At 33.5% G+C, this 23,617-nt stretch overlaps 6 protein-coding genes across 9 annotated transcripts; 3 read left to right on the forward strand and 3 right to left on the reverse strand.

The window, feature by feature from the left end:
- Window positions 1-1,347: 1,347 nt before the first annotated feature.
- LOC123682089 lies at window positions 1,348-4,224 on the reverse strand. The gene is made up of 3 exons (XM_045620486.1): window positions 3,878-4,224; window positions 2,294-2,567; window positions 1,348-1,743 (listed from the first exon to the last, which is right to left on the reverse strand). The coding sequence occupies exons 1-3, from the start codon at window positions 4,060-4,062 to the stop codon at window positions 1,603-1,605; spliced, it is 600 nt and encodes a 199-aa protein (XP_045476442.1). The 5' UTR covers window positions 4,063-4,224; the 3' UTR covers window positions 1,348-1,602.
- A 2,166-nt stretch (window positions 4,225-6,390) lies between these two features.
- On the reverse strand, window positions 6,391-9,930 carry LOC123682349 (voltage-dependent anion-selective channel-like). Of its 3 annotated transcripts, none has more exons than XM_045620918.1 (5): window positions 9,712-9,930; window positions 8,370-8,692; window positions 7,960-8,187; window positions 7,311-7,528; window positions 6,391-6,889 (listed from the first exon to the last, which is right to left on the reverse strand). In XM_045620918.1, the coding sequence occupies exons 1-5, from the start codon at window positions 9,895-9,897 to the stop codon at window positions 6,798-6,800; spliced, it is 1,047 nt and encodes a 348-aa protein (XP_045476874.1). In that variant the 5' UTR covers window positions 9,898-9,930; the 3' UTR covers window positions 6,391-6,797. The 3 variants fall into 3 exon arrangements, with proteins under 3 accessions (XP_045476874.1, XP_045476876.1, XP_045476877.1); XM_045620920.1 differs by having other exon boundaries at window positions 7,311-7,519; window positions 9,712-9,912; XM_045620921.1 differs by lacking the exon at window positions 9,712-9,930 and adding an exon at window positions 9,418-9,575.
- Window positions 9,931-10,168: 238 nt separating this feature from the next.
- LOC123682354 lies at window positions 10,169-10,867 on the forward strand. The gene is made up of 3 exons (XM_045620928.1): window positions 10,169-10,318; window positions 10,367-10,460; window positions 10,687-10,867. Exons 1-3 carry the CDS (start codon window positions 10,239-10,241, stop codon window positions 10,831-10,833), a joined length of 321 nt encoding a protein of 106 aa, XP_045476884.1. The 5' UTR covers window positions 10,169-10,238; the 3' UTR covers window positions 10,834-10,867.
- Window positions 10,868-10,944: 77 nt separating this feature from the next.
- On the reverse strand, window positions 10,945-14,290 carry LOC123682351 (guanine nucleotide-binding protein subunit beta-like protein). The gene is made up of 5 exons (XM_045620923.1): window positions 14,076-14,290; window positions 13,703-13,911; window positions 12,897-13,103; window positions 11,388-11,596; window positions 10,945-11,208 (listed from the first exon to the last, which is right to left on the reverse strand). The coding sequence occupies exons 1-5, from the start codon at window positions 14,182-14,184 to the stop codon at window positions 10,992-10,994; spliced, it is 951 nt and encodes a 316-aa protein (XP_045476879.1). The 5' UTR covers window positions 14,185-14,290; the 3' UTR covers window positions 10,945-10,991.
- Window positions 14,291-14,665: 375 nt separating this feature from the next.
- On the forward strand, window positions 14,666-16,785 carry LOC123682345 (tudor and KH domain-containing protein homolog). Of its 2 annotated transcripts, none has more exons than XM_045620914.1 (7): window positions 14,666-14,828; window positions 14,970-15,286; window positions 15,369-15,539; window positions 15,718-15,912; window positions 15,964-16,171; window positions 16,234-16,400; window positions 16,457-16,785. In XM_045620914.1, exons 1-7 carry the CDS (start codon window positions 14,812-14,814, stop codon window positions 16,747-16,749), a joined length of 1,368 nt encoding a protein of 455 aa, XP_045476870.1. In that variant the 5' UTR covers window positions 14,666-14,811; the 3' UTR covers window positions 16,750-16,785. The 2 variants fall into 2 exon arrangements, with proteins under 2 accessions (XP_045476870.1, XP_045476871.1); XM_045620915.1 differs by having other exon boundaries at window positions 15,477-15,539.
- A 314-nt stretch (window positions 16,786-17,099) lies between these two features.
- LOC123682350 (serine/threonine-protein phosphatase 2A catalytic subunit alpha isoform) lies at window positions 17,100-23,014 on the forward strand. Its single transcript, XM_045620922.1, has 5 exons — window positions 17,100-17,389; window positions 17,641-17,754; window positions 18,317-18,778; window positions 19,531-19,823; window positions 22,153-23,014. The coding sequence occupies exons 1-5, from the start codon at window positions 17,309-17,311 to the stop codon at window positions 22,223-22,225; spliced, it is 1,023 nt and encodes a 340-aa protein (XP_045476878.1). The 5' UTR covers window positions 17,100-17,308; the 3' UTR covers window positions 22,226-23,014.
- The last annotated feature ends 603 nt before the right edge of the window (window positions 23,015-23,617 follow it).

Below are 23,617 nucleotides of genomic sequence, written 5' to 3' on the forward strand. Positions count from 1 at the left end.
CTTCTTTTTTTCAATTAAACTCCTATAAAAGCATTTATGACCCAACCAGATATCCCATACCAAATTTGATCAAAATCGGTTGAGAATTTTACAGGGTGTTCCTAAATTGGAGGTACAAAGGTAAATGAGAGATTCTTTGGGTAATTTTGAGAAAAAAAGTCGTACAAACAAGAGCCTTCAAACGCTTTGTTTTCGAGATACAGGGTGTTTCTCGTACTCCTACTTTTTTGTGATGATTATACCAGTTTATCGAATCTTCATTAATCTTCACTACAGATTGGGTAAATAAGTACCAAAACTTATAATTAATTTATTCATCACAGCTTAGTAACTGGATCTTTATAATAATTTGGATTTTCCTGAGGATTACCAGAGAAATGTTTGAATTCTTTTCTCGAAATCGGTAGCAGATACGACAAAACTACAAAAAACCTAAAGTGTAGTACTAGACCAAAGTTTCTTTTTACATTTTTGTAAACTACCACTGACCCACCAAAAAAAGTGTTCTGGAAGAAGGAAGTCTGCTGTTTCAGAAAAAAATACCACCCTGTAGATTTGCATTCAAACTGCGACAAAACTACAAGACACCAAAAAGTATAGTACTGGATCAAAGTTCATATTTAAATTTTTCTAAACTTCCAGTGGTCAACAAAAAAAAAAAAAAATGCTGTATGAAAGAAGCGGGCAATATTCCAAAATAATATCACCCTGTAGATTTGCTTTCGAAAATAGCTCATCACAATATGAAATCTTCAAATTGGAATAGAGTAGAGAAAATTTATCGACTGTAGGATTGAGAATATCAATGCCAAATTTAAGTTGAAAATCTTATGAGGGCAGGTGCTATGAGAAAAAAAAACAAACTTTAACACCCTGTATCTTGATAACAAAGCTTTTGCGGGTCAATTTTTATAGAACTTTTTTTTTCTTAAAATAATCTAAGGACTCTGTCCTGTTTGTACTTCCAATTTAGGAACACCCAGCATAACTTAAGGGTGTTACAGGGATTTGCTGACAAACAGACAGACATGAAAAAGGGTTATTCGGAATGTTCTGGAACGCATTTTGCGAGTGAAAATTTTGAATTCGAAGATCTTTAAAGCAATCATAAATAAACGAGTATCATTTTGCATCTAACTATTGAGTTCCATTTCCATCATTTAGATATTTTCAGAATAATCAAAAATTTCCTGTAGTCATTCCCTCAACCATTGGACCGATTTCGCCCTTTATCAAACTCAATTGACACATTCATTTCAAGTCCACTTGCGAGTGATTTAATATTTTTTGTGGAAAATTTCAGCTTGAATTTGAAAAACCAACAAAATTTTGCGCAAACAAGTACACTTCTATTCATATATATTTATTTAGACATAAAGACATCCAACAATATACCTAATTGTCCAAAATAAGCGGTATTCATTGGAAAGAAAAAAAATCTATCGTACAATTTCAATGAAAAAATCTACAATTTTCCAATCGATCAGAAAATCATCTATAGCAGTATATACTTCTCATGTTACATATTTACTTAAATCAGGAAAATATTAATATATATTCACAAAATTCCTTGGTGACCTCTACAACTGCTTTTAAGAAGAATCAGTACTGGAAGAAAGTACCATCAGCATCTTGCCTTGAGTATCCAGCATTGGTTTGAGGAGCATGGTGAGATGAATTCATCAGTTTGATATTCATCGGATGTTTATAGTTAGTTATTCCACCAATCAGAACGGGATGAGACTAAAAGAAATCAATATACAGCGAAAAAGTCGATGAAATCATTAATTTCATCATTCAGATCAGTACAAAACTAATGAATGGGGAAATTTGTGTTATGACGTCACAGCCAAATGGAAAATTCGTCGCAAAAATACGCTTATAATAAATCATAGATTATAAAAGGATTATTCAGTATTCTATGCTATCCAACTAATCAGTGATTGCAAAAAACCGCATATTCTTGTTATAATATAAGCTTTAATCGATATTCGAATCTTTAACGAGACATAAAACCTATATGTTACATCATCCAAACCAATAGATTGTCACAAAAAATCTATGATGAAACACGAATCATAGATTATGCCAACGTGTTTTTGTCGACGAGTCTATCTTTAACGAATCATAGAATAGGACAAGGCATTTTTTCGCGACGAACTTTCCATCTGGGTGTGACATCATAATACAACTTCTATCAACACTGCCGTTTTTAGGCATTTCTGGTTGCTGTTAAAAGTACCAAGATGTTTAATGGATCATATAATTTGGTTCTGAGGTTATGGAGGCTCACCTCGTGATATTTATAAGGTATACATTCCGGTTTTTTGGTATCGTCAGTGGCGGAACCAGCGGTGAGAAACTTTCCAGAAGTAGCCTTGGCAGCGAACACGTCTTGAAGCTGTTGCTGCGGGTGTATGTCTATGGTGTTTCTCAGCCTCCTGAAGGTATCATCGGCCAGAGTCTCGGCCTGGAGCAGAGAATCGATAGGTTCTGTGAAGGAGTGTTCGTTGTGCAGATAGGTGGAAGCCAAGATATAGTCCAAGTCATCTCGAGGTATCAGATTGCTGCAAAAATTTATGAGAAAAAATGGGGAAGGCACTGACGTGAAGTTATAAGCATTTTGGCGGTTGTTCAAATTTTTTGCATGTAATTGTTTCACGATATATCGGATGAATCTTCAACCTTACTGAATATATTGCAACTACTCAATCAACCTACAAAGTGACATGACATGAAAACATAAAGGAGTTTTCAATAGGAATGATACAGTTTGAAATGGTTGGATTCACGGCTTAGCTTGATTTTCAAGCTACTTGGCTTGAGCTTGACTTGATTCCAAGTCGCTTGGCCATTTCGGCCAAGTTTGGAAAGATATTTCTGACACTCCCAAAATCTACCAATATGCGGGAAAACTACTAATAAAGTCACACTGGCGAATGCTTCAGTCTCTCGGCGCTCAAGGAATCCCCTTATTTATTCTTAACGCGCACGAGATTGCAGAAATTCAAGTAGCTAGATATTAAGTCAAGCAATAAAAATCTTAAGTCAAGTCAAGCTCAAGTATGTAATTTTTCACGAGCTTGATTTTCAAGTCTAGTTATTTGGTTAAAATGTCAAGCTTAGGCTTGATGAATCCCTATTTGAAATGGTTGAAACTGCGACACTGTATTATTTTTTGACATTGCTCCAAGGTCTCCGGATTCAACACCGTTAGATTTTTTCAACACTTCATTATTTTCAAATCGATAAATGTTTTTCTTTAAAAGTGACCAAACGAAAAAATCTAACGGTGTTAAATCCAGACCCCTCTTGGTGGTCAACGAATTTGAATTAAAAGAAGTTCACAGATTATCATAGATAGGTACTTGGTTAATCAGACATTTATGTACCATGTTATATTTGTGAAAAGGGAAAAAAACGATTTCATTGGTCATAGAAATTTTTGTTGTTCACGTTTAAAAAAACACAAGTTTTGTATTATAATTTTAAAAATACTTACAATAAAACACAAATTGATTCTACTAGAAAAAGTGCCTGTAGAATGTTTCGGTTCATGCTTATAGCACCAATAACAAAAAAGTTATGAGAACTTTTTATTCAAGCCAAATTCCATTTTTTTTCTATAACTTGAAAACAGTTAAATTTATAAGGTTGCGGTTTTCACCAAATTAATACTCTCAAAAATCGAGCCTTGAAATGTGTCATTCATTTTTTTCTAGCTCAAAGGGATTCTAAGATCCCTTCACTATAGACAACGAATTTAAGACACCCAATTCTTGGCGGTCAGAATTGATTTGGACCTCTGATTCTTCATCAAATTTCGAAAATTACAACAGACAGAAAACAAGCGCGCAAAAATCCAAATTGTACTCACGGGTCTGGCTCATAGTAAACACTCTTCCTGGCACTGGCCAAGGTCTGATGATTGAACAGCCTCTCCGAAGATTTGAGATGCCTGTGCCACAGATCCTCTTTGGTGATACAGGGTGACGGTGGCTCATAACACCCCTCATCAAAGATGAACGGAACGCATCTTTTATTCCTTCTTCGAATCACCATCTTGACTGGTAAACCAACTAGGAATTGTCCTCTTTATCAATAGCAAATGTTGTAACATGAGACCCATTCGAAATTATACTATAAATTTGGCCAAACTACCAAGCATCACGACATTCTTTTTATCGGTAAATTTCGCATGACATTATTATATGAAATCTGGGTTTCCATGGTTATCTTTCGATATGAGTAATTAGATGAGTATAATATAATGTTTCTGTATCGATTTCCATTCTGTTCAGTGCTTGATTGTACCTACCCCTTTGAGACGGAGGTTCCGTTCTATTTCTTTATATTAAACTTCGATGTACAGGATGTGCAGACTACCAAGAAAGCAGCGAGAATTCTTCGTTTAAAAAGTCCACCTGGAGAGATATTCAAAATTTGTTAAAGCTGTTACGTAGGTACAACTGTGCTCTAGGCTCACGCGGAGTTCAAATCGATCGATCAATTTTTACGAAAAAACCAAGACAACCTTGGATAAATTTGGTGAAAACATTTTTTGGCCTGAAAATTTGTAAGGAGCATTCAACCATGCCGATTAGTTCTCTGCAAATAATTTGCTTCTAAAACGTCTCAATTCCGAAATATTTTGAATTTTGTGAAAGGAATTTTCAAGGCGGTTTGCTCTGATGCCCAATTTCTGAGGCTTGTAAATGGGTATAAGACATTTCATTTGTGTGTAAAAAGTGCTTTTGCGGCGTAGAAAAATTTTTCTGGTGAAAATCGATGCCAAATTCGGCATCTACGATCTTGAAACTATCTGAAACAATCATAAAATGTTCGAATTTGATCGGTCGATTTTATCGGAAAAACCAAGACTATTTATTACCTTGGATATTTTTTCGCCAAAAAAAGTTTTTGCTTCGGATCGACTTCAAAATTTGATGTTATGAAGAATTTTTCATGCTGCATTCATATTTGCAATCAGTTCCTCGCTAGAAGCCCCCAAAACTGAGTTATTTCGAATTTGGTGGGGAAATTTAAAGAGGGTTTGGCATGCCCTCTGGTGGCATAAATCTGAGGCTTGTAAAATGATATTCCGACCCCTCAACTGAGACTTTCCAGTTGTGTGAAAACTGTGCTTTTAAGGTGTAGAAAATTTCTCTGATCGGAATCTACATCCTCGAAACCCTTTAAATAAACCATAAAAAGTTCAAATTCGATCGGTCGATAAATTTCGTGCAAAAAATTTTTTTGAACTGAAAATTTGTTAGAAGGAGCATTCGACCACGGCGAATACAAATCTGCAATCAGTTCACTTCTGAAAAGTTCCAATTTTGAGATATTTCGAGTAAATCAGTCGAGAATTCGGCTACAAGCCATCTATCCGCATTTTACTGAACTAATTATTTTCGAGGTTCAACTAGTATAGAATCCTGTAATTTGTACTTTTCAGCATAACTGAGTTCGGGCTACTCCTCCTAGATGGCACGACTGAAAAATCTGATTTGAAAAAATTTTCTAGGAGAAATTATGGCCAGATTTGCTTCAAAATTTGGTATCAGAGGACATCTCGACGCTTATACATATTTGTCTTCAGATAAATCCTAGTAGAAGTGTGAACCAAGATATCTAGCGTTCAAAAAATAAGGAATTTGCCGCAGAATACTTTCAAAATTTAGTATCATGGAGGTTTTTATACTGGATACTAACCTACCTTCGATTTTTTCCTAAGACCTCTAGAAGCTGAGATATTGCGAATTTTGTAAAATGATAGTGCTTTAAACTTGTAGAGAAATTTTTCTGATCGGAAAAACAAAAAGTTCAAATTCGATCGGTTCATTTTTTTGAAAAAAATCTTGCTGAATTTCGTGAAAATGGCTTGAAAAGGCGAATTCTAATCTGCAATAATTTTGCTTCTGAAAGACTTCAGTTTTGAGATATTTCGAGTAAATCAGTCAAGAAATTGGCTGCAAGCCATCTATCCGCATTTTACTGAACTAATTATTTCAGCAGCCTAACTGGTATAGAATCCTGTGATTTGTACCTTCTCATCATAACTATGTTTGAACTACTTCTCCTAGATGGCACCACCGAATCATAAAGAAAATTTCATCCAATATAAATATCGAACAAATAATCTGCATCGTTTTCATAATTATCTGAAAATCTTAGATTTTGCTTGACCCTGAACGTACATGGGCCAAGGTCGACCTGGTTGATACAAACTATATTTAATATTTCAATTTTAATACTCAATTTAATCCCAGAGTGCACACTTATCACATTTTACGTGTAACCTTGAATTTTATCAGGTCAAGGTTGTCCATTTAGGAAATTAGCTTTCAATGATTAAAATTAAGGATCAAGGTTAAATGAAATAAACAATAAAAGTAAATCATATATTTTCACTTATAGTACAATACATTGCAGTGTTCAAGACGTCCTCTCTTTCAATGTACTTAAAAAAAAATACATGTACAACCAATACCTACTTGCAGCTTATCGAAGACAAGTAATAAAATTTGCCAAAAAAAGTTGTATTCCGGACCCCGAATCCAATGAATAACAAAAAAACAGAGGTCCAAAGCCACAAATAATCCAGAATTTTCAATGATTATTGAAAGAACCAAGGAAAAAATCCATGCCATACCATCTTCTTTAATACTAATATGTTCGATGAACGGAACAATATGTCTACAATATACAGCAGGCTCATATATCTGTTTTGTGAATTCTAACAGTTTTTTTTTTTTAATATAGGTGAAATTTTATCTTAAATGGAATCAGGAGATTTAGGCTTCCAACTCTAAGGCTAGACCAATCTTGTGACCTCCATTATTGAAATTTTTACCGTCAATTAAAGTGGACAATGTCAGTGTAATTCCTGCAAAAGATCATAACTGTTTTATTTCCATGCCAACACACATAAAATGGAAATTAATGTGACAAAGTACATGCAAAAACTATTCAGTTCATTTTTGAAGTCATTAAAGAAAAGATACTCAAGAAAATGATATTTTCGATTCAGTCACAAGCATCGAGCTTTTGAGCGCTTGTTCAAGTCTCACGTGTTATTTTTCGCCCAAAAACGAACTTAAACGTCTTATTCTGACCCTAAAATCTCCCTTAAATTTTCAAGTCTCTAGAGAATCTTTTTTGACCTAAAATTATACATCAGTGAGTCCAACCCAATCATTTAAAGCCCGAAATTCGAAAAATTACTGGTATTTATACAAAATTTGTTCCCTTGGAGCAAACGCGCGAAAATTCTGCTGAAAAGCATTTATAGTATAAAAAAATCTTACCATCCCGCAATCTTTGTTGATAACCAAGACCGATTTGGCTTTGGTTGTTGATCTTAGCCCTAAGACTGGCGTCCAAGTCGAGGTCGTATTTGGCACCGATGCCAAATTTGGTATTATTGCTGCCTGCGGACCAGGCAAGGTTCACACCGGTCTCAAGACGATTGTTGATCTTCTGGTAGATGGCACCACCAAATTCTTGTCCATCGTCACTGTGATCACTGTCATATGAATATGGGAACAAAAATTTGGGTCAGTTTCTAGGGAATTACGTTAGGGGACACTCTTAGGCTTCTGTAAGATGTTATTAAATTCAATTCGAGAAAAAAATTAAATAAAACTTGCTTTACCCTCCTTCATTGTAAAAAGAAAAAGAGAAGTTTTCAGTGACAACATGCATTAATTCTTCAACTGATTCATAGAGGGTACGCCAATTTTTAGTACAAAGCGTCATCTATTAATAAATAGAGGAACTGATATTTTTACTGAGTTCATAAGTGACAAAAGAGCAAACCAAAGAATAAACAGTTAAGTTTATCAATCCAATCGAAAGTAAAGGAGGTATTCAAAGAGCAAACCCAAAAACATTGTGGAATTTTCTTAGGATAAAGAAAGGGGAGGAAAAACTTGAAATTCAATAAAATGCACTTACACATTTGTGTGAAGGATGAAATCGGCTGTGGAAAATCCTAAAGCAAAGTTATTCTTTGTCAATTTTGATTTGGCTGTATCGAAGGCTGTTTGGTATCCAGCCAACCAGCCCTGATGTCCAACGACGGCAGAAGCTTGAATAATGGGGCCATTTACATTCAAGTCGGTGTCTGTGTTCAAAGCGACAAAATCGTTTTGAAAAGCTGTCTTTAGGGAGCCAGATTTGCTTCTGGAAATCCAAAATGATTCATATTTTATAAAACAACATTTTTAAATCCTGAAGTACGAATATCTGGTATTTAAAATGATTAAAACAATCCAAAATTTCAGACATAATTTAGTCTATGACAATACCAAAAATTCTTTTTCTCAAGCCTCAACTGGCACAATACGATAAATACGTATTCTTACCCAGTTTGTGGGGAGAAATTTCCTTCTAGAGCGATCTTCAAGCCTTGGGCGATCTGATCTTTAACTTCAATTCCAGTTGTCAAAGTGTTATCTGTATTCCATCTTTCAGTGAAGGTCATACCATATTCCTTCACCTTGTATTTGGTCTCTAGAGATCCACTGACCTTACCAGATTCTTGATTCGATGACCCACTAGTGTTGAACTCGACTCCAGCTGCGGTTTTGGTCTTAACGTCCAATTTAATGAGACCAAAATGGTAGCCTCTACCAAAAACATCGCGGGACCTCTTTCCAAGTTCAGAGTATGATGGAGGAGCCATTATCTAATGAACGAATTTCATGCAAATTAAGAAAATACCTTAACGTTTAACCTAACTTTTTGTGAATAGCTAATCAAACTGACAACGTCCGTTGCAACTGTCTGACACAGGTTCAACGACTTCTAGATCCCGGTAGAGAGAACGCAGGTTCTAATTTTAAAGACGTTATATAAAAACTTCTTCAACCCCCTGCATTGAACTTGACAGCTTGCAGATCTATTTTAAAACATAGACGCGCAATTTTTTGTTTGTTTATTGCAACGCCGGTATTCGTTTCAGGATTTCTATTGAAAATCGAAATTTTCACGTAAAGGGCGGAAAAATTCGTGAACTTCCGTTAGGCCTCGTTTGCGCTGAGAAAATGGCGTCAACCAAGGGTCCAGTTTTCAGCTGTTCTAAATTAAAATTCAACAATATAGGACCTCATACAGAACTTGCATATCTAATCTTATATATTATACGTAATATTGTTTAATCCACATTTTTCCACGTATTTACTTTTACTGAGTTACGTGTATCACCTGATTCTATTGCCTTACATAATAGTACTTAGATGGAAAATTCTAATGGATATCGCCCACCTTTCCTCCTATTGAATACCTTCATATCCCATTTTCTTGATCCAAGATACCGATAAAATATCACATGGAGAGCTTACATTATATAAAATAGCGAAGAACAAGGAAAATTTTAATAAACTTTCCCATAAACTGCCTACTTATACTCACATGATTTGTATGAAATTGAAAATGTATACACAATAACTAGTAAAAAACTAGCAATAACTAGTAAGTTAAAAACCGGCAAAGATCAAACCGTAGAGTGAGTTGCTCAAGAATGAGAAATGAAATGATAGAAATCCTTGCGAGAAAAGGACAATTTTAGAAAGAGAAAAGATATATGCCAACTTCATCACCACGGTACAATTAAAATCATATTATTCTATGATCTATTTCAATTCAACTTTGTAAGGCGTTTTTTTTCAAACATTTTAATATATTCAATATTAAATAAAAACTCACGAGACGTTCAGAAAGATCGAGAGGCCTGTCTAAAACTATGGAATGATAGTCTAGGGGCTGCTTGGGGTGAAGTTTTTGCCAGCATATTATTTGATCCTTGGTTACTTTCGGGTCTGATGATAGAGGACATGTTGGTTCCGGTGGTTTCTTAATTTTCGTTGCGCAATCCTTAAAAGTTCCTGCCATCCTGGCTGAACATCAGCCCATAACATAAATTCAAATTTCGTTTCAGGTTTTAAACGCGGGTATAATTTTGACACTTGACCTAATTATTTGACATAAAGCATCGAGATGCGATATCAAATAGTCAAGAAGGAAAGAATGTGTGCGATAAAATTGTGAATGAGCCAAATAAGAGTTCACATTTACTATTCCATATTCTATTCATTCAAAAATGCATAATAACGATTATTATCAAAACGCAATTGATAGGGTCGTCGTGTTCAAACCATAGAATGCTATATTTATTTTAAAAACCACGGTAGAAAATAAATTGAGGATTTTGGATACAAACACTTCAATTCAAAATGCCTCTTCCTGAAATCGAGGAAATTATTCGGAAATTTAAAGTACAAGAGGAGAAAGTGGAAATAATTTTGACGCAGAAGTAAGAAAAATGCATAATCTTATCCAATTACTTATTTCCTGATTGTAGGTCAAGCAAGGATGAAAAATTCAAAGTGAATTTGGTAACTGATGAATCATTTAGCATAACCGACGTAAAGAGGAGAAACAAGGCCTTATTGAATGTATGTTAAGGTTTCAAGATATTGAATGAAATAACAACAAAATTAATTTCCACATTTTAATATTTACAATAGTTTTGACAAAACTGGAAACTAGAAGTAAATTTTACATCTTGACAGTGGTAATTATATTTGTCTTTATTTCATTCAAAAATGAATTTTTATAAGAATCAAATCATTTATCTTCCAAGATATTAAAAAGGAACAGTGAAATTCTGTAATTATTCAGGATTTTGAAGCAGTCAAAGGAAAGCTACGATCAAAAGCAATATTCTGTCCAACTGAGATTGAATGGGAAAAAGCTTGTACAAATTATCAAGACAACCCATCATTAACAGTCACAACTTGGAAATGTCAACCTCCAGTTTTTGTCTAGCTTTCAAAATAAACTTATGATTTCTTAAAAAAAATATAGCATTTTATTCTACTCACAGCTCTTACATATATACATTCAAATGAAATAAATTGACAAGAAAAAAATCGTAAATGGAATAAAACTCCACTTTATTTGGTCTTATTTATAAAATCACAAACTTAATGGGAGATGCTGACTTGCCATACTCTGATAATATTATCAGAATAACCAGCAAAGAGTGTCTGTCCGTCAGTGGACCAAGCCAAAGACAAACATTGAGGGGGTTCAGCTTTGCTCGTCTGAGAAACTACTTCGGGTTTCAGTTCTTCAACTAATTCCTTGCTTTCCAAGTCCCAGATTTTGATGGATGGACCGTAAGCAGCACACAACCAGTATCTAGAAAAAAAATCAAAAATAAACACCACGAAGTCTTCAAACTTACAAAATATTAGTTTTGAACGGAATAATCAGTCCCATATCCGCTAACCTCTCATAGATATATCAAGAAGTTAAAGTTGTTTACATCATTTAAGAAACCTATCGAAATTATAATTAAAAGGATGGAATATAATTACCTGTTAGGTGAGAAACACAAGGCAGTGATGATGTCATTGTGTTCCAAAGTATGTAAATGTTTTCCATCATTCAAATCCCACAACATGGCTTTGCAGTCTTTACCACCGCTAGCGCAAAGGCTACCATCAGGAGAAACGGTTACGGTGTTAAGATAACCATGGTGTCCATAATGGTTAATCTTTAGCCTGCAGTTGGTCAAATTCCATACCTAAAGGCAATAAAAATACAAATTGAAGTTTTGAAAACTACGCTTTATGACAAAATCATCAAATCGTCGATCATTTAAAAATGTTGAGTTTTCGATTTGGACCAATAAACGGCAACACTGAATTAATTTGTACGAAACCAGATTGAGGAAACAAATGAAGTTGCTAGATTGCTTCTCACCCAGGATTCACCACTTAATCTCCTTCTCGTTGACGGCCTATCAAGTCATTTAGAAGACAAAAACAGGTGCTTTTGAGAAGGGTTCAAATAAATTTTCAGATCTTTGAAAGCTTTTGTGCACTACTAAAAAATACTAAAATTCAAATTGTTTAGAATGGCAACAATGTACTTTTTTTGACATTTCTTCTCTCTTAACACAAATGACATAAGAAATGTCACAAAACAACATAGAGTTGTCATTATAACCAATTCAAATTGCTTCTTTTTCAATAGAAATCTTACATTTCTCATAAAATATAATTTTAAGCAATGCAGTCAAATAAGTTTCTTGGAAGTAGAAACAATGGTTGTCCATCCAATAAATCGCAACACTGAATTAATTTGTACGAAACCAGATTGAGGAAACAAATGAAGTTGCTAGATTGCTTCTCACCCAGGATTCACCACTCAATCTCCTTCTCGTTGACGGCCCATCAAATCATTTAGAAGACAAAAACAGGTGCTTTTGAGAAGGGTTCAAATAAATTTTCAGATTGTTGAAAGCTTTTGGGCACTACTAAGAAATACTTAAATTAAAATTGGTTATAATGGCAACACTGTACTTTTTTTGACATTTCATATCTCTGGACACAAATGACATAAGAAATGTCACAAAATATAGAGTTGTTGTTATAACCAATTTAAATTGCATATTTTTCAATAGAAAACCTTACATTTCTCATAGAATATAATTTTTAGCAAAGCAGTCAATCAAGTCTCTTGGAATTAGAAACAATGTTTGTTCATCACACTTTATGTGAAAAAAAGGAACATATTAATTGAGAATTTCAAATTCAAAATCATATCTTTTTTCCTTAACATAACATAACAGTAAAGTGAAACTAATAATGCATGAAAATGAATAAGAAATTTTTTTCCTTAAGTCTTGTTGACAATTGCAGATAAATTTTTATAATTATTGTACGAAACCAGATTGAGGAAACAAATGAAGTTGCTAGATTGCTTCTCACCCAGGATTCACCACTCAATCTCCTTCTCGTTGACGGCCCATTTAGTCATTTAGAAGACGCAAACAGGTGCTTTTGAGAAGGGTTAAAAAAAATTATATCTAATTTGCTTACCTTAACAGTGCGATCCCAACCAGCAGATACAATAATAGGGTTGGAGTGGTTAGGAGAGAATCTAACACAGGATACCCAATCGGAGTGACCATCTTCTTGAATTGTGTATTTGCACTCAGCAAGGGTGTTCCACAATTTGATGGTCTTGTCACGTGAACCGGAGACAATTTGTCTGTTGTCAACGGAGAAAGCAACGCTCAAAACATCCTAAAATAGAAAAAAGAGTTATAAATTTTGAAAGGTAGAAAGCCAATAAAGTCCAAATCAACAATGGAATCTTAAATTCACGTTTTAAATGGACCAAAACAATTCTAAAAATTCATAGAAAATGAATGCTAAATATCATGAAATATACATCTAAGAGCGAACTTGACTGGCTGCACCAGTGCGAATTAATTCAAGCTAATTAGTTCATTTTGCTCTACAAAAATTCGAATTAATTCGTATTGGTGCAGCCAGTCAAATACGCTATATATTTCTCAATTCAATTATTTCTAAATAGATCATAAAAACTCTGACAGTTCATTGAACATGATAATATCTAAATGTCATTTAACACCATAGATAAATCTAAAGGCATCCATACACTTCAATATTTCTCCATCAATCATAATTGTCATTAGCTACATACCAAATCCTCATACGGATTAAGCCATCCACACTGATCTCCTAGGATCATTAACGTGGGGGCCAAAGGAATTCTTCAGTCGATGCATGATGACCAACATTATTAAAAAAAAAAAATCTTCTTGCTGTTTTAAAGAGAAAGGTTAATCTATCTAATCAAATATAATATCTTTTCCAACCTTTGTGTGATCCTCGAATCTTCTTGTAGATTTTCCAGCAGCTAAATCCCACAGCCTCAAAGTTTTGTCCCATGAGCCAGAAAGAGCGTAGTTACCATCACTGGATAAAACAACATCGGAGATGAAATGGGAGTGACCATAAAGACGCTTCTGGGGGATACCGTATTGAGTTTCGTCACGTGTCAACTTCCATACGATCAAAGTCTTGTCTGAAAATATTCATTAATTACGTGATATCCAAGAAAACGCCAAAACTATGTGATCGAAAACGAAAAAGGTGGTACACACAAATGAAAATCATGCATTTATCGCTCGAAGAATGAGCGATCAATAAAATATTAAGAGATTAATATGAAATATTTAGAAACCTTACCTCTTGACGAAGACAAGATGATATCGGGATATTTAGGGTTTGTGGCGATTTGGGTAACCCATCCACTGTGCCCCAACAGGGTACCTTTCAACTGAAGAGTTTCAGACATTTTTGAAACCTAATTGGGAGCTATGCCTTTAACAGCAGACAACCGTCTTCAACCAAACACGAAATAGAAAGAATGTTCACGATGCTAGGTTGGGAAATGAGTTTGGAAAGATGGCACCAACATAGAACATTTTTAAGCTTGTCAAAAGCATAGAATTATCCGAAGTTCAATCTCGTTTTTCTCCGTTTTTTGATTGGTCAATTTATCTCTAAATGAGAATAATAACTAATATTTTGGAAATTAATTGTTGAAAAAATTACCCCTATCGATATATTTCACGGAATTAAAAATTTCTTTTGATATTATAAAACATTTCAAAACAATGTAATTGAATTCTGGTGAAATTTGAATACGCGGCTAAAAAGATTAGTTTAATCTGATTTTCCGGCTCTCAAATTATATCCAAAATTAAAGTTAGGATTAAGCTCATTGAAATTCGCAACCTTCAATTTGACAATCCTGTCCAGATAAAACAGATAATTCTATGAGAAATAAATAGAAAACTTACTCTAGATTTGTGGTTATGTTTTTTTACACGAAAAAAATCTAATAAAAAATTTAAAAAACAGATATCTATAAAAATCAGATCTGAACAGCATCATTTAACATCTAAATGTAGCTCCTTCAATGACGAAATTCAATATGTGAGTGTTTTAACACTAAATTCGTTATTATTTAATCCTATTTCATAATACATTATATAGCATAATTCGTTTTAAAAATAATTATGACCCCCATTACAAATGCCAATTGTTCAAATACTCAAATCTATATATGCATTTCAGGCAGACCTACAAGAGCTTAGCTACAGTTTTAGGACTCTCACTTTGTGGAATTTCCCTATACATTATACGAAAATATTGGCCCAAGGATGAGGAAGATACATTAATGAAAACGGCTAATTTCACAACTGTGGAGTTCCAAATTCCAAGACAAGTGATCAATAATGTTATAGGTAAAAATGGATCTAACATCAAGCAAGTTGAATTTACATCAGGAACTAGGATAAGTTTCAGACAAAGTGGAGGTGAAAAAATTTGTGTTATCAGAGGAACAGTTGAGGCCTGCTATTTTGCGAAAAGCATCATCAAGGAATTTATAGGTATGATATTCATAAATACAATTTTGGGACTTTCCCTACTTGTAAGAAATATCCTACATTAATCATTTAAAATGTTCTTCAGAAAATCAACCTGCAATTGAAACAGAAATTATATACATTCCTAGAGGAGTTACTTCGAAAATTATTGGACGTCATGGGGATAACATTAACGAAATAAAAAATATTTCAGGTGCAAAAATCACTATCAGCCAAGACTCAGGTGACAACTCAGTTTCAAAGGTGATACTACAAGGTAATTTCTTGGTTCTGAAATCAATATGTACACTATGTATGACTGAGTCTTCCGCTAAAATAAATCCAGCATAATATTCAACTTTTATTATTGATTTAATTTCAAAGTGAATTTTCACAATAAATTATATTTCTAATCAGGTCAATGGCCACAACTACATTTATTATTATATTTCTAGGTACATTGCAAGAGATATGTTCTGCCAAGGGTCTCATACAGGAAAAGATACAACAATTGATGGATCTACAAAAAGTATTAGATATGACCTTAGCGAAACGTGAGCCTAGGGCACCTCCAAAATCTGCATCAAACAAAAGTACAGGTACTTCAGAGTATGGCACAGGAAGGAGAGAAAGCTTATCTGATGTCGTAGGTAGGTTCATTTAAAAAAAAAAAGGCATTTTTACCAGGAAATATATTTCAGATACTCCATTTCAAGTTTATGTTTCTGCGTTAGTTGATCCTTCAAAATTTTGGGTACAAATAGTTGGCCCCAAAGCAACAGAATTGGATCGGCTTGTTGAAGATATGACTGAATTTTACAACGATTATGAGAACAAGTCTTTGCATTTCTTGAATACAATTAAAAAAGGCAACTTAGTTGCTGCTATTTTTAAATATGATAAGAAATGGTGAGTAGAATTCAGAAAATTTTTTGAATTTTATTGAATTAAGCTGAACTTTTATTATTCAGGTACAGGGCTGAAGTTGTGAGTGTCAATAATGTCAAGAAAGAAGCTGAATTACATTATGTCGATTATGGAGATACTGATTTTGTGTCATTCGGAAATATCATGGAATTGAGGACAGATTTTTTGAGGTTGCATTTTCAGGCTATTGAGTGTTATTTAGATGGTGTTGGTGAGTTCATTTGGTCTTTTTTCCTTTCATTTGTCTCCTAAACTTTGTATTCATAGAACCTGTTGGAGACAAGTGGAGTGAAGAAGCTGTGGATAACTTTGAAGAATGGACCCATGTGGCCCAGTGGGAGAAACTTGGAGCTAAAATAAAGAACTACTCTAATGGAAAAAGACAATTAGAGGATCGTGAGGGTTCCCCTGTCCCTGGTATTGAATTGTTTGAATCTGTAGATGGTAGGGATATTAGTATTGGACAGAAATTGCTTGATAACAATTATGCAAAACGAAGAACACATCCCCCATCAAGGTCGACATACAAAGAATCTAATGTTAGTGAAAACCCATGTTAACATTATTATTAAATAAATTCTAGTTACGTTTTAAAAGCCATTATTTCATTCTATATTTCCTAATTTGATTATAAAGTGCTGTTTCCCAAATCTGACAACTAAATTTCTATGAATATTGAGAAAAGTCATAGAATTCAGAAACTATTTGCAGTAATTGGAAAAATGTTAACAAAAGATTGAAGATTGCTGGATTCTACTTTATTAACTTTGGTTAATTGAAATTTTCCAGCAATTCTTTCCTTAATTTAACTTTTTAACACTTTCACTAAAGTCGACGGCTAGATTCAGAAGATCACATAATTCAGAAAAATATATCTTGTGTGATTAAATAATCACAGAATATCTAACAATAAAAAACATCTATCAAAAAACTTCGAAATCCTTCGTATTCCTGGAATTGAATCGACTTTGGAGAAAAATTTCAATAAATAACTGACGAAAAAATAATTAGTATTCAACTAATATAATAGAATCTACAAGGTTTTTTATCAAGAATAACCAAAAAAAAAATTAGGGGCGATTCCACGAATGTCATATCTGTTTTCTGTCAGAATTCAAGATGAAGACGGCAGCCCCAAAAATATTACGACCGCCGATCAACACAATAACCAAGGAGATCTCCGATCAAGATGAAATAAACGTAAGTAAAACCCCCGAAGCGTGAAAATGGAGTAAAAGGGAAATTTGAAATTTCCGCGCTGACCCACTTCTACAACACATCGTTTTTCCTATAAGCATGCGCACACTCCCATTAGATCACCGCCATTTTGGAGTGTTTGTGGTATTGTGATTCAAGATATTTCTTAGACGGCCTCTATGTCGAAATACACACCCAACTATATTAAAGTTCCCTCATAATTTATTTGTAACTTATTTTTCATATTGAACAAGAAATCACTTATCATGGACGAGAAAGCGACATGCAAAGAGTTGGACCAATGGATTGAACAACTCAATAACTGCAAACAGTTATCCGAGAGTCAAGTAAAAACACTTTGTGATAAGGTAATTATTTTTATATCATTTTATTAGTAGATTTTTCTGTTATTCAGCCTAAAAATCGAAAATACTCGTGATTCCTAGTTGATTTTTCGTTTTGGTGGACCTTTAATCGTGAGTCATTAACGTCCTTTTTCACTTTGAATATTACGTAGAAACCCGTTTTGAAGGTTCCAGGATCAACTGATATCCTCACTTCACGATTAGTAATAGTAGTTAGGAATTTTTGTTAATGATTGACCATGAATTATGACTAGTTTTTTAATCTAAGAGGCCCAATTTTGTGGGTTCAGTGGAATGGTGTAAGTTATTGCCAATTCGATATTCAAATGACAAGTTGATTTAAATTATCGAATTTTTTCACAAGGCTCAATCCTCAATTCCCTCCATAATTTGAATGAAAATATACGTGTAATCTAAAAATATTTCGAAATGCCAACATTTCTTCCTTGTTAATTGTCAGTTGTAACTCCAAATTTCGATTGTTTTCTATGAATCAATTATTTCTGAATAATTTTCTGTGTTAATTGTTGATAATGTCTAATATATCAATAATTATTTTTTACAGGCTAAAGAAATTCTTTCAAAAGAATCAAATGTTCAAGAAGTAAAATGTCCCGTTACAGTATGTGGAGATGTGCATGGTCAATTTCACGATTTGATGGAATTATTCAGAATAGGAGGAAGAAGCCCCGATACAAATTACCTGTTCATGGGTGACTATGTGGACCGTGGTTATTATTCAGTGGAAACAGTGACGCTTCTGGTGGCCCTTAAAGTGCGTTATAAGGAACGGATAACGATCCTAAGAGGAAATCACGAATCTAGGCAGATTACCCAAGTTTATGGGTTCTACGATGAGTGTCTAAGGAAATATGGAAATGCAAATGTTTGGAAATTTTTCACAGACCTATTCGATTATCTGCCCCTCACTGCACTAGTTGATAGTCAAATTTTCTGTTTGCATGGAGGTTTAAGTCCTAGCATCGACACCTTGGACCACATTAGGGCGTTAGATCGTTTACAAGAAGTACGTTTAATTTTTACAGCAACTACATTTTTTAAAAATGTCGACAAAAAGTTACGAAAAAGAGATAAATTCAAATTTTAAATTTTTATTCAGTATTTAGGTACTAAAACATACACATGATGACTGCAACCAAATAACGTTTTGGTTAGAGGTTAACTTTCTCTGTTAATGGCTGAATGTCAAAATTGACTTCTTTTTATGGTTATACAATTTTAATTTTTGGTTGAGTTTTAGTGATTGAAAATTTTATATTATCCAAGTTAAATTATATATTATTTGTTCAAATTTTATAGTTTTGTCACGAAGAACTTTTAGTGATCATTATCAAATTTTTTAGATCGAAAAACACCATTGTAATCTTATCTTTTTTATCTGTTTGTTTGAATGAATAAATTATATTCTCATATTGAGAAATGAAACTCATAGGACGTATATTGGGAGATTTTTCTTATGTTTGACCTAGTGATCGATTTGTTGTTAAATAAAGATAATTTGTTACTAATATTGGGGATTTCAAACAAAAGATCTTATTTTTAAAATGTTTTATTTCAATGGGTTTGTTTTACAGACTTTTGAAAAAGAATTACTTGGATTCGCAAAAATAACCATCGGGAGTGTGATGCGTTTAATATTTAATGAAATTCATACAAATTCAAGACTTCAATGATTCCGAAAGAAGATAACGGAGTGGGATATTCGCAATTTCGAGATTGATATTCTGGAAATTCTGTAGGGAATATTTTTTTTCCTAGGTTCCTCACGAGGGCCCTATGTGCGATCTTCTATGGTCCGACCCTGACGATCGCGGCGGCTGGGGCATTTCTCCCAGAGGAGCAGGTTACACCTTCGGCCAAGACATCTCGGAGACGTTCAATCACACCAATGGATTGACGTTAGTGTCTAGGGCCCATCAGTTGGTGATGGAAGGTTACAATTGGTGTCACGACAGGAATGTTGTCACCATCTTCTCTGCTCCCAACTACTGTTATAGGTGTGGTAACCAAGCTGCCATAATGGAGCTTGACGACGCTCTAAAGTATTCATTGTAAGTACCGATTTGAGTTTGATTCTGAATACTTCTTCTCGATTCGAACTGAATCCATCCTAAAAAATTCAATTGACAGAGATTCAAGTTCTTGGTCGATCGACAGAGATTCAAGTTTAGGTCAATTGACAAAGATTCCAGTTCTTGCTTAATTGACAGAATCAAATTTTGGTCAATTGACAGATTCAAGTTTTGGTCAATACAGAGATTCAAGTTCTTCAATTGACAGATTCAAGTTTTGGTCAATAAAGAGATTCAAGTTCTTGGTCAATTGACAGATTCAAGTTTTGGTCAATAAAGAGATTCAAGTTCTTGGTCAATTGACAGATTCAAGTTTTGGTCAATAAAGAGATTCAAGTTCTTGGTCAATTGACAGAGATTCAAGTTTTGGTCGATTGGCAGAGATTCAAGTTTAGTTCAATTGATAAAGATTCAAGTTTTTGCTTAATTGACAGATTCAAATTTTAGTCAATTGACAGATTCAAGTTTTGGCAATTGACAGAGATTCAAGTTCTTGGTCAATTGACAGAGATTCAAGTTTTGGTCAATACAGAGATTCAAGTTCTTGGTCAATTGACAGAGATTCAAGTTTTGGTCAATTGGCAGAGATCCAAGTTTTGTTTAATTGATAAAGATTGAAGTTTTTGCTTAATTTACAGATTCAAATTTTGGTCAATTGACAGAGATTCAAGTTTTGTTCAATTGATAAAGATTCAAGTTTTTGCTTAATTGACAGATTCAAATTTTGGTCAATTGACAGAGATTCAAGTTTTGGCAATTGACAGAGATTAAAGTTCTTGGTCAATTGACAGAGATTCAAGTTTTGTTCAATTGATAAAGATTCAAGTTTTTGCTTAATTGACAGATTCAAATTTTGGTCAATTGACAGAGATTCAAGTTCTTGGTCAATTGACAGAGATTCAAGTTTTGGTAATTTGGCAGAGATTCAAGTTTTGGTCAATTGATAGAAATTCAAGTTCTTGGTCAATTGACAGAGATTCAAGTTCAGGTCAATTGACAGAGATCAAGTGGAACTGAAAAATAAATACCAAAATTCAAGAAAAGTACTGACTTGGCTTCAGGAGCTTTTGGGGCGTTCTTTCATTCATTGCTTCCTTGGGGACCACAGAACTGTGAGCATATACAGGGTGGTGCAGTTTAAATTTACTAAATTTGGGAAAATCCTTCGTTCCCAAAATTTGATAAGAAGAAATTAGATTATTAATTTTTTCCCAAACGGTTGGAAATATTTTAATGGAATTTTATAGGCCTCAATTTCAAGCGTACCTAGTAGCAAGATTTGGGATGGAAGATGTATTTTTTGTCCTACCAGTGGCTTACATACTAGCATGTGACGACATTATTAAGAAAAAATTGGTACGCCACTGCTTTTCTCAAAAGTAAACCTAAATTTTGAATTCACTCAATTTGTGAGAAAAAGCTCTCAAGTAAGCACTTTTCTTGAGTAAAGATTGGGAATTCAAAATGATTGATGAAATGATAAATAAAATTAACTACATTACACCAATGAAAAAAGTGCCTGTAGAATATTTTTGTTACATGTTTATAGCAACAGTAATGAAGAAGTTATGAGAACTTTTAATTTCACGCCATTTAATTTTTTTTTAGCTCAAAGGGATTCTGAGATCCCCTAATTAACCAAAAAATTTGGGACACCCAATATGAAGGGTTACAGGATGTCCTTAATTTCTAAACCTGATATTGAGTTTGTTTTCGGGAATTGGTGTCGTAATGCCATTATTCAAAGATTTGTCTGTTGTTATCTTCAACGACGTTCTGAAACTTCTCTACACCGTGTTTGATAACAGCAAACTACATAAGATTGGTTACAGTTAAGACGATTAGCAATTAATCGGAATGATCCAATAATGCTACCTAGAAATCACTCAGTTGTCTATAATTTTCACTTTGTAGCACTTAGACATAACGGCAGCTTCAAAACTCGAAGAAAAACACAAAAATTAAAGAATTACTACCATAAACAATATCGTAATTGACTTAATCTTCAAGAAATATATCTGATTATTTTGATTTTAACAAGTAAAACCTCAAATTTTTCATGGCTGCCAGATTATTTTAAATAAAAAATGAAATTGCAACCTTCAACTAGTTGAATATTTCTGTCGGTTTACATTTATTTTATCTAAAATGGTAAAAGAGATTCAATGCTCAAAGTACTATGAATAGAAACAAGACTATATCTTAAGAAAAGAGAAAGAAGAAGGTAATAAGATGCGGTGTTTTGAAGGCATACCTTTAAAATTCTTCATTATTGTCGATTAGTAAAATTTTTTTGTCTCTTTTTCAGTTTACAATTCGATCCAGCCCCAAGACGCGGAGAGCCCCACGTTACGCGCAGGACACCCGATTATTTCTTGTAATTCATGTATTTGTCAATCGCAATATCATTTTAAGCTGCTTAGGTATATCCTATTCGTTAACAAGTATATTGTACAAAAAAAAAAAAATTGGAGAAGGATGAGCTTAGCTCGCCTTCTGAAACGATACAGCAAACCCCCCATTTTCCTTTCAAAATATAGACGAACGGTTCGGTAAAACGATTGAACGTAAAGAACAACAATAAATCTGTTTTTTCCTTGAATCGTTGGACCGAATCGGTTATTAAAAAAAAATAAACTGTTGACCGTTTTTGAGAGGAATTTGTCGGTGTTTTTATGAAAAGTGGTAAAAATTTTGTTTTTTTGATTGCCATTGTACTGAAATTTTTGGCGAACAGTGACCAAATTGCTGTAAACTAAATGGTAGGACATATGAATAAATGCATGTATTACCCCCTCTAGTTATACTCAGTGTTCAATATAAAGAGCATTTTTTCAATTTTTTATTTTGTTTCAGACTATGATTTATTGATGAATTTGACTCCTCTCCCCTTTGAAAAAAAAAATCGAAAAACCGAATTTCTCGATTATAGTCTCTATTATTTTTTGTCTCCAAATAGTTGAAAATTATTTATTAACTGTGCTCTGTTTGTTGAAAATTAGCTTCTCTCCAAGGTTGAATGAGTTTGGTAAAGGAATGAGAGGTGGTAGAGACGTGAATTTTAAATCTCTTAGGCTGGTTCTTTTTTTTTTTTTTTTTCGATGAATTTTGGAGCGAAGCCCCCATATATTGTGTTTGTGGAATTATTAATTAAAAAATTTTTCACATTTCTCCTGCTTTTTCATTATTTACCGATTCCGATATAAATACTGGATGTTTTACATTATAAACACTCTTTGTTTGTAAAAAGTGCAGTTTTTCTTTAATAAATCGATCGACAAATACTGAAAAATTGTTTTGTTCATACCAGAATAATTATTTTTGTTGAAATTTTTTTATTGAGTACAATACCCGATAATTTAATTTTAAGTTGAAGTTATTTTTGTAGACAAAAAATAAATTAATTAATTCAAATTCGAAGTTTGATTTGACTTTAAATAATATGAATGTATCTAGTCATAAAGACTGTTGAAAGTATAAAACAAATTCAGTGATCATAAATTTTCGTTTTTAACTTTGAGTTGCCATTTATTCACATGTTATTTCTTGAAATTAATGAATGATCTTTCAGATTTTCTTTATAGTTGATTAAAAAAAGGTTAGATTAATATACCTCATCATAGGGTTTTACTTCGCGTATCAAATTACACGAAATTTTATAACTTCGCACATTGAGATCAAAATTTATTGAAAAGCCCCCGTACTTGGCTCATTCCAGACAATCTTTGTTATGAAAGTGATTTAAAGAATATGTTATTATTGCTAGCGCTAAG

Source organism: Harmonia axyridis, chromosome 6, assembly GCF_914767665.1.
Source record: "Harmonia axyridis chromosome 6, icHarAxyr1.1, whole genome shotgun sequence".
Taxonomy (NCBI): domain Eukaryota; kingdom Metazoa; phylum Arthropoda; class Insecta; order Coleoptera; family Coccinellidae; genus Harmonia; species Harmonia axyridis.

What these genes read in the sequence shown, in the direction of transcription:
- LOC123682354 (XM_045620928.1), top strand. Translation starts at nt 10,239, where the DNA reads ATGCCTCTTCCTGAAATCGAGGAAATTATTCGGAAATTTAAAGTACAA. An exon ending in GAAATAATTTTGACGCAGAA is followed by an intron (nt 10,319 to 10,366) that starts GTAAGAAAAATG and finishes TCCTGATTGTAG; the next exon opens with GTCAAGCAAGGATGAAAAAT. An exon ending in GAAACAAGGCCTTATTGAAT is followed by an intron (nt 10,461 to 10,686) that starts GTATGTTAAGGT and finishes GTAATTATTCAG; the next exon opens with GATTTTGAAGCAGTCAAAGG.
- LOC123682351 (XM_045620923.1), bottom strand. Translation starts at nt 14,184, where the DNA reads ATGTCTGAAACTCTTCAGTTGAAAGGTACCCTGTTGGGGCACAGTGGA. An exon ending in GATTCGAGGATCACACAAAG is followed by an intron (nt 13,104 to 13,702) that starts GTTGGAAAAGAT and finishes TTTCTATTTTAG; the next exon opens with GATGTTTTGAGCGTTGCTTT. An exon ending in TTGTGTTTCTCACCTAACAG is followed by an intron (nt 11,209 to 11,387) that starts GTAATTATATTC and finishes TTTTTTTTCTAG; the next exon opens with ATACTGGTTGTGTGCTGCTT.
- LOC123682350 (XM_045620922.1), top strand. Translation starts at nt 17,309, where the DNA reads ATGAAGACGGCAGCCCCAAAAATATTACGACCGCCGATCAACACAATA. An exon ending in CCGATCAAGATGAAATAAAC is followed by an intron (nt 17,390 to 17,640) that starts GTAAGTAAAACC and finishes ATATTGAACAAG; the next exon opens with AAATCACTTATCATGGACGA. An exon ending in TAAAAACACTTTGTGATAAG is followed by an intron (nt 17,755 to 18,316) that starts GTAATTATTTTT and finishes TATTTTTTACAG; the next exon opens with GCTAAAGAAATTCTTTCAAA.
- LOC123682089 (XM_045620486.1), bottom strand. Translation starts at nt 4,062, where the DNA reads ATGGTGATTCGAAGAAGGAATAAAAGATGCGTTCCGTTCATCTTTGAT. An exon ending in GTTTACTATGAGCCAGACCC is followed by an intron (nt 2,568 to 3,877) that starts GTGAGTACAATT and finishes AAATTTTTGCAG; the next exon opens with CAATCTGATACCTCGAGATG. An exon ending in TACCTTATAAATATCACGAG is followed by an intron (nt 1,744 to 2,293) that starts GTGAGCCTCCAT and finishes GATTTCTTTTAG; the next exon opens with TCTCATCCCGTTCTGATTGG.
- LOC123682349 (XM_045620918.1), bottom strand. Translation starts at nt 9,897, where the DNA reads ATGGCAGGAACTTTTAAGGATTGCGCAACGAAAATTAAGAAACCACCG. An exon ending in TTCATCCTTCACACAAATGT is followed by an intron (nt 7,529 to 7,959) that starts GTAAGTGCATTT and finishes TTCATATGACAG; the next exon opens with TGATCACAGTGACGATGGAC. An exon ending in TCAACAAAGATTGCGGGATG is followed by an intron (nt 6,890 to 7,310) that starts GTAAGATTTTTT and finishes GATCTTTTGCAG; the next exon opens with GAATTACACTGACATTGTCC.
- LOC123682345 (XM_045620914.1), top strand. An exon ending in AAGCTTATCTGATGTCGTAG is followed by an intron (nt 15,913 to 15,963) that starts GTAGGTTCATTT and finishes AATATATTTCAG; the next exon opens with ATACTCCATTTCAAGTTTAT. An exon ending in GTGTTATTTAGATGGTGTTG is followed by an intron (nt 16,401 to 16,456) that starts GTGAGTTCATTT and finishes TTGTATTCATAG; the next exon opens with AACCTGTTGGAGACAAGTGG.